Source organism: Nicotiana sylvestris, chromosome 5 (assembly GCF_000393655.2).
Source record: "Nicotiana sylvestris chromosome 5, ASM39365v2, whole genome shotgun sequence".
Classification (NCBI taxonomy): domain Eukaryota; kingdom Viridiplantae; phylum Streptophyta; class Magnoliopsida; order Solanales; family Solanaceae; genus Nicotiana; species Nicotiana sylvestris.
The window spans coordinates 47,138,805-47,148,075 of NC_091061.1; the positions used below are offsets into that span (position 1 = coordinate 47,138,805).

General features: G+C 42.4%; 1 protein-coding gene across 1 annotated transcript; it reads left to right on the forward strand.

The window, feature by feature from the left end:
• The first annotated feature begins 7,665 nt into the window (after window positions 1-7,665).
• Window positions 7,666-8,836, forward strand: LOC138868601 (uncharacterized). Its single transcript, XM_070146164.1, has 2 exons — window positions 7,666-7,975; window positions 8,751-8,836. Exons 1-2 carry the CDS (start codon window positions 7,666-7,668, stop codon window positions 8,834-8,836), a joined length of 396 nt encoding a protein of 131 aa, XP_070002265.1.
• Window positions 8,837-9,271: the final 435 nt, after the last annotated feature.

Consider the following 9,271-nt stretch of genomic DNA (forward strand, 5'->3'; position numbering starts at 1 on the left):
AAAGGCTGCATGATAGAAGGTAGCAATAGTTATGAGATTAGAAGATTTCGACTACAAGTCGTGGTGTGAGAAAGAGGCTTAAAGGGGGGATTGCCCTGATCTCTGGGATTCATTCACAAAATAGTCGCCTAGATGGAAAGACAAGTACTAAAGTATTTGCAAGACCTATAGGTTATGAGAATGATAAGATCATCAGTCAATATTCGGGGACGAATATTCCAAAGGGGGGAATGATGTTACGTCCCGCAATATTACGTCGATATTATGTCCCACAGTATTATATTACGATGATGTTACGATTCACAATATTATATTACGACGATGTTGCACCCTGTAGTATTGCACGTTGAATTTGTCGTAAGGTAATTGACATCAATCCAAGGAAAAGATTATTTGGAGATTATAAGGATTATGCTATTTCACAAGTGATGAGTAAATTTGTGAAGGTGAAAGGGGAAGCAAGTCAAAAAATAAATTTTTATCCAAGTTTGGCATGTGGGGATAAAATACGGGCTGAGCGTTAACACCCGATATTTACGGACTTGTACCATACAAAGTACCATATGACCATGATAGTGGAATATGTATAAAGTATATTAAAAATAAGTAGAATTTTAAGTAATTTGAGACAATTCTTAATTATACGGATAATTGATTAATTACCGGATAGCGGGATATTACCTAATTAAATTAATTTTAAAAAAAACTTTGGATAAACATGGGAAGAGTGATGTGGCAACAAGCCACAATCTGATCAAATGACTAAGGCTCATTTAAGAGTAGGTGGCAACTAATTCAAGACATATCTCTTTCTAAAGACCTTTTATATTAATTCCTAAAGACCTTGAATACAAAACCAAAGTCTAAAACCTTACAGAAAACATGAAAGCTCTCTGAATCTTAAAAAATCCAAACGTTAAAGCCTTTGAAGCTTTATAATATCCAAATGTTAAAGCCTTGAAACTTTACAATGTCCTAACGTTAAAGCCTTTGAAACTTCACAATGTCCAAACATTGAAGCCCTTTAAACTTTACAATGTCCAAACGTGAAAGCTATCTGAATTGTTACAATGTCCAAATGTGAAATTCTCTGAAATACTACAAGGTCCAACATGAAATGCTAATTCAAAGAAAGCCTGGTACAATTTTTTCAAGAATATTATACGGACTTTTTCCCACTTTAATCCGCCGTTACGTGTTTTCGCAAAAGAGAATCGGTTCAGGTATGTTAAGGCTAAGCTCTTCTTTCATTTGGCATGATCTCGTCATTACATTCACATCCCGGAATTTACGTATATTTTGCTAGTCTCGCAAATTGCGTATATTTTTCTAGTGTTGTAAGTTATAATATTTTCCTTATCGGGATTTCATATTCAATTGAGTATTTCCTTCTTCCAGTCAAGAGAGCAGAGAGTTTATATATATACAGTATTAAAAGTATTTTCATTACCATCGAGCTATAATCGATGGGCAGACCCCTATTGGGAAACCTCTGATCAGATGGTAAGTTATATGACGATCCTACTGTGGCTGAGCACATATGAGCAAGCCAGTTGGTCGAGATATAGAGCCTAGTATGGCCGAGCACTTATGAGCGAGCCTACTACGACAGAGCAGTTATATATATACCGAGCCTACTGTGGCCGAGCGCTTATGAGCGAGCCCAGTTGGTCGAGATACAGAGCCTAGTATGGCTGAGCGCTTATGAGCGAGCCTACTACGGCAGAGCAGATATATATGTATACCGAGCCTTATAGGGCCGGACAACTATTTTACTTACTATATTGAGAGAATTGAGTCAGTATCATCAGGTAAGCATATCTTCAGATTATCTTTGACTTCCAGCTATTTGCAGTTATTATATTATCAGTTCAGTTTCAGCTTTCAGTATATTGCCTTACATACTCAGTACATTATTTCGTACTGACGTCCCTTTTCTGGGGGCGCTGCATTTCATGCGTGGAAGTCAGACAGACAGACGTGTAGGCCTCTTCAATAAGTGTTGCCCGAGCTCAGCTTGATCAGTAAGATCCATGCCTTTCGGAGTTTCCGGGTCTAGAGCCTTATGTATATCTTGTATATATATGTATATATGTCATGAGTAGGTCGGTTAGCCGTTCCGATCACAGTATATCCATTAGTAGAGGCTTGTAGACATATCCTGTCAGTTAGTGCAGTATGTCGGGCTTTTAGGCCTTGTATGTATTTTTGGTTGGTCTGTCAGCTTTAATAATTATGATGGCCATGTCGGCCCAGTTTTATGTTGACATTTAATCAGCATTCACAGTCGTCTTGCAATGTGGCCCATGGCCAAAGTATGACATTATATGTTCAGAGTCCCTTCGTTTCAAGTTGGTACGCAAGGGTAGGTGAGGTATCGGGTGCCCGTCGCGACCCATCAGTTTGGGTCGTGACAAAATACCAAACCTATCCAATGCCTCCACTCACATGTCAGCCTACTCCAAACTACCAAGCACTCTCACCCTCTTACCAAACTCCACCACCCACTTATCAATCATCTCCACCACCCATATATCAACCTACTTCACCCAGATATTCCCAACATGTACATGTTTACCAAGCCTACAATGCTCAACCATCCCACCATCAATCACCCCCCACACGCCAAAACTTTCCTAGACCTCGATCAAATTTTGACTGCAAACCTCCTAAACAGTATATAGCCATTGCCGAACCCATTGACCAGTTATACGAGAGACTCAAAGTTGCTGTTTATGTTACCCATATCCCTGCTATAACCCTTGAGAACCCTTCTCAGTGGGTTAATCCAAACAAATCCTGTGCATACCATTCCGGCATGAAGGGACACATCTCGATGAATGTCGTTCTCTGAAAGACAAGATCCAAGCTCTGATTGATAACAAAATTATTGTGGCAAAGGAGCCCGCTCTGAATGTCCGCAATAACCCTCTGCCAAACCATAAGGGTGGAGGCGCTCACATGATTAAAATAGAGGATGATTGGGATCCCGGGGGGTCTATCGGGTTGATCTCAGAAGGTGATGACCCAAAGAAGCCGATAATTACTCTTAAACCAATCGTGGTCCAGATTCAGCCCTCGGGGAACACTGAGATAAATATGTCCGTGCCATTTAAGTTTGAAACCATGTCATCTGCAAAGACACCAGTGCCAATTGAGGTTGAATTCGTGTCTCCAGCGAACGCACCAAGGCTATTCGAAGTTGCAGTTTTTCCACCCAAGTCCCATGCTCCATTCAGAGTAAATATAGCAGCGCCGATCCCAGTGGCGATGTCGACCATGACACCATTCCACACAAAGGCTATACCATGGGACTATACAGTTGAGGCAAGGAGGAAAGGCAAGGTTAGGTTCGAGGAAACTGTTGTCGCACAGGATATGACAAGAACTGGTAGGGTCTATACCCCGGAACACCTAGATAACTCAAGAAAACAGGCCTCCAATCGATCGCCCATCATTGAGACGGGTCCAGACAATCTTTGGAGAAAGATACAGGCCAAGGAATACTCGATCATCGACCAGTTGAATAAAACACCGGCGCAGATCTCCATACTTGCTTTGCTACAAAATTCTGAGGCACACAAGAATGCTCTGTTGAGGGTGCTAAGTGAAGCATACGTGCAAAGCAACATTACTAGTAGAGAAATGGCTAACATGGTCGGATAGGTATTGGAAAGTCACAAAATTACTTTTCATGAGGATGAGCTACCTCCTGAAGGGTTGGGTCACAATAAGGCACTGCACATCACTGTGCAATGCGAGGACTACTTTATCACCAGGATCTTTATCGACGGAGGTTATAATCTTAATATTTGTCCACTTGTAACACTCAAGAAGTTGGATAAGGGACTGCACGAGATAAAGGATAGAGCTATCAACGTAAAAGCTTTCGACGGTTCCTAAAGGTCCACCATTGGGGAAATTAGTCTGTGCGTACAAATGGGACCAACTTGGTTCGATGTTGATTTCCAAGTGATAGACGTGCCAACATCTTACAATCTGCTATTGGGACGGCCATGGATTCATGTTGCCGGGGCCGTAGCATCGACACTGCATCAGGCGGTAAAGTTTGAATGGAATCACCAGGAGGTGATCATTCACGGCGACGGTAGCAATCCCATATACCCTCGCCAGACCATTCCATCAATCGAAGGGAGAAAGAAGCTAGGTGGAGAGACTTACCATTACATTGAACGGGTGAATGCTGTTAACAAAGACAAATGGTGGGATAAGAAGATCGAGAGTATACTGAATTGGAGTGGGTACGAACCTGGCAAGGGGTTTGGCAAGAACCTCCAAGGAATCACTAAGCCCATAAAACTCAAAAAATATGGCACCACTTTCGGTATGGGATATGAGTACACCTGGGAAAAATTCAACAGTTGGTCGCCACCATGGGGCGGTCCTTACTATCCGCTAGAGCAGCCAATACCACACTTGGAGTAGACTTTCCAACCGGCCGATGTTATGTATGGGTCAGAAGAAGAAGAAGCACTGGCAGCTGTAAGAAACTTGTTCTTAGAGGATAATGACATGGATTGTTGTGTTGTTCTCGAGGAGGAGGGGGAGGAATGCCCTTCCATACAAGCCGTAAGTAGAGGGGTCCGCCTCAATAACTGGACCATCAGGACAACCAGAGTCCGATGAGCCTCGGGGTAGCAAGGCTAAAAAACGCACTGTTTTGATTTACTAAAAGATTGCTATTTTTCTCTCGCATATTTTTAATTCCTTCAATAAGATCGCCAGTGTTCAAAAAAATTATGCAATTTATCAAAGCATTTTGACTTTTCTTACAAATAGACACTTATTACTATTGTTTTCTCTCATTACTTTACTTATACAGTATTACTATTACTTATCTTGATGAACCAATGACTGTGACATGCAACGAGACAACGCAACAAACAGACATAGATTCAGAGGAGGATGACATACCAGAAAAGATTGTTAAGGAAAGTGAGAGCTTTGAGAATAGGCCTAAGTCCAACCTGGACGAAACAAAAGTTGTTAACCTGGGAGATGTAGAAAACGTCAAAGAAACACGAATCAACGTCCACTTATCACCGTCAAAAAAGAAGGAATACACGGAATTTCTAAAGGAATATGAGGACATATTCGCCTAGTCGTATGATGACATGACTGGTCTAAGTACATCTATTGTGCCTCACAAACTGCCAACTTATCCAACATGTTCGCTGGTAAAGCAAAAGCTCAGGAAATTCAAGCCTTATATGAGTCTGAAAATCAAGGAAGAGGTCACTAAGTAGGTCAAAGCTAAGGTTCTCAGGGTAGTAGAATACCCGACATGGTTAGCCAACATCGTGCTAGTACGAAAGAAGGACGGGAAGGTCAGAGTCTGTGTCGACTACCGGGATCTCAACCAAGCCAATCCGAAAGACGACTTCCCCTTTCCAAACATACACATCCTGATTGACAATTGTGCTAAGCATGAGTTGCAATCATTTGTAGATTGTTTCGTTGGTATCATCAGATCTGGATGGATGAAGAAGATGCTGAGAAAATGGCTTTCATTACGCCGTGGGGAATGTACTGTTACAAGATGATGCCATTTAGATTAACGAATGCGGGGGCCACCTACATGAGGGCCATGACTACCATTTTCCATGATATGATACACAAGGAGATAAAGGTGTACGTAAATGATGTTATTATCAAGTCCCAGAAAGCCACTGATCACATGGAAGATTTGAGGAAGTTTTTCAACAGACTGGGAAGGTACAACCTGAAACTGAATCCCGCAAATGTGCATTTGAGGTTCCTATCGGAAAACTACTTGGGTTTATTGTGAGTCGCCGAGGAATAGAACTAAATCCATCAAAGGTCAAAGCTATTCAAGAATTGTCACCGCCAAAGAACAAGAAGGACGTGATGAGTTTCTTGGGGTGACTCAACTACATCAGCCGGTTCATAACACAATCTACAGTTATTTATGAGTCAATCTTTAAGATGTTAAAGAAGGACGCCACCACCAAATGGACTGATGACTACCAAAAAGCTTTCGACAGAATCAAGGAAACTTGTCAACACCACCAGTTTTGGTCCCGCCCGATCCAGGTAGACCTCTATTACTCTACCTTGCAGTATTGCATGGAGCTTTCGGTTGCGTTCTGGGGCAGCATGATGAGACAAGGAGTAAGGAGCAGGCCATCAAGTAGTTCACCCCGTACGAGGCCCAGTATTCTCCTTTAGAGCGCACCTGTTGTGCTTTGACTTGGGTAGCTCAGAAGCTGAGGTACTACTTCTGTGCTTACACTACATATCTCATATCAATGATGAATCCTTTGAAGTACATATTTCAGAAGCTCATGCCCACTATCAAGCTAGCCAAGTGTCAAATCCTATTGAGTGAATTTGACAATGTCTACATGACTCAGAAGGCAATCAAGGGACAGGCACTAGCAGATCACCTTGCTGAAAATCCCGTGGACGAAGAGTACGAACCCCTGAAAACGTATTTTCCCGTCGAATAGGTATCGTTCATAGGAGAAGACATTGCAGAATCCTATGATGGTTGGAGAATGTTTTTCGATGGAGCAACAAATTTCAAAGGAGTTGGCATAGGAGCAATCCTAGTATCAGAAACCGGTCAACATTACCCGATGTCTGCCAAACTCAGATTACCGTGCACTAACAATATGGCCAAATACGAAGCTTGCATCTTAGGGCTTAACATTCAAGAATTGCTAGTGATTGGAGATTCAGACTTTCTTATACATCAGCTCTGAGAAGAGTGGGCAATCAAGAACTCCAAGATACTCCCGTATTTGCATCATGTACAGGAATTGAGAAAGAGGTTCACTTCCAACATGTTCCCAGAGTCCAGAATGAGTTCGCCGATGCATTGGCTACCCTATCATCCATGATACAACATCCAGACAAGAACTTCATTGATCCCATTCCGATAAAGATCCATGATCAGCCAGCTTATTGTGCCCATGTTGAAGAAGAAGCAGACGGAAAGCCTTGGTCTCATGATATAAAGGAATATTTGCAAAAGGCGAATACCCAGAACTTGAAAATCCTACTCAGAAATGCACACTTCGGAGGTTGTCCAATAATTTCTTTCATAGCGGAGGAATCCTATATAGGAGGACTCCTGATTTGGGATTACTAAGGTGTGTCGACGCAAAGGAAGCATCCAGGCTACTAGATGAAATTCACGCTGGGACTTGCAGTCCACATATGAATGGCTTTGTCTTAGCAAAGAAGATACTCCGAGCTGGTTACTTTTGGATGACTATGGAGACAGACCGAATACAGTATGTCCAGAAATGCCACCGCTGCCAGATACATGCAGACATGATAAAGGTACCTCCGAATGAGCTTAATGCAACAAGCTCGCCATGGCCGTTCGCCGCTTGGGGAATGGATGTTATTGGACCAATCGAGCCCGCTGCTTACAACGGACACAGGTTCATCCTAGTAGCCATCGACTATTTCACCAAATGGGTCGAAGCAGCATCTTACAGAGCAGTGGCTAAGAAAGTCGTGGCAGACTTTGTCCGCGACCGCATTGTTTGTCGATTCGGAATTCCAGAGTCAATCATCACTGATAATGGCTCCAACCTCAACAGTGACTTGATGAAAGCTATGTGTGAAACCTTCAAAATCAAACATAAGAATTCCATAGCCTATAGGACGCATATGAATGGAGCTGTAGAGGCCGCCAACAAGAATATCGAGAAGATACTAAGGAAAATGATAGAGAAGCATAAGCAGTGGAACGAGAAGCTATCATTTGCTCTATTGGGGTATCACACTACAGTTCGTACATCAACCGGGGCAACCCCCTATATGTTGGGTTATGGTACAGAAGCCGTCATTTCTACCGAGGTGGAAATTCCTTCATTAAGAATCATACAGGAAGCAGAGCTCGACGATACAGAATGGGTAAAGAGTCGTTATGAGAAGCTAGCTCTTATAGATGGAAGGAGAATGAATGTAGTTTGCCACAGTGAGCTTTATCAGAACAGGATGTCCAGAGCCTTCAACAAAAGAGTCAAGCCGAGATAGTTCACACCGGGACAGCTGGTGTTATAGAAAAATTTTCCGCATCAAGATGAAGCCAAAGGGAAGTTCTTTCCCAACTGGCATGGTCCATATATGATTCACTGGATCCTGACAGGAGGAGCCCTCATACTTGCAGAAATGGACGGAGAAGTTTGGCCAAAGCCGATCAATTCAGATGCAGTCAAGCATTACTATGTGTAATCTTATGCTTTCCTATATGATGTAAATTGAAGTACGCCTGACCTGATTCCCATTTAAGAGGGGATACATAGGCAGCCCTATGGGTTCGGTCACAATTCAATAAAAAATTTCATTTCCCCCTGCGATTGGAAACTAGGGCAGAATTTTGAGGAAGACCCTCAAAATTCCAAAGTTGATTTCAGCAAATTATCGCTGGCAGCAGTCAGAAGCATTAACCCAGTAAACTGGGGCAGAATTTTGAGGAGGACCCTCAAAATTCCATAGCAAGAAAGGTTGCAATGTCCTGAACCACGTCACAATCGTCGGTTCATCTAAAGAAAACTATTCTTAATTATGTGTTTATGTTATGCTTTTACTAAATCATGCATGTTTATTACTAAAATTGCCTTGTTTAGCAATGCTACCCCAGTGATATATACAGTATCACCGGATCAAAGCTGAGCCGGTCAAGCAAAGCCAGAGGGGATAGGAACTAACCTTCCCCCTCTACAAAACTCATGATTTTTCTTTGGATGCAGGCACTTGGGTTGCAAAATCATCAAATATACTATACCCTCATATTGTTCAGGAATACAACTCTCAGAACCGTTGTATTTACTCATAGATGCTATCCACACACACTAGTGGCATTCCGTATGTCACGATGTCCCCAGCAGCCACAATATCACAAACTGCTATCAGCTAAGAAAGCTTTATTACCATTTGCTATTTTTACTTTTTGCATAAGGATACCATTCTGCCTTCAAGACTAAGCTCTGTCTCCATCTGCATTTCTGCATTGCATAAGGCTACCATTCTGCCTTCCGAGACTAAGCTCTGTCTCCATCTGCATTTCTGTATTGCATAAGGCTACCATTCTGCCTTCCGAGACTAAGCTATGTCTCCGTCTGCATTTCTGCATTGCATAAGGCTACCATTCTGCCTTCCGAGGTTAAGCTCTACCTCCATCTGCATTCATGCATTACATAAGCCTACCATTCTACCTTCCGAGGTTAAGCTCTACCTCCATCTGCATTCTTGCATCGCATAAGGCTACCAT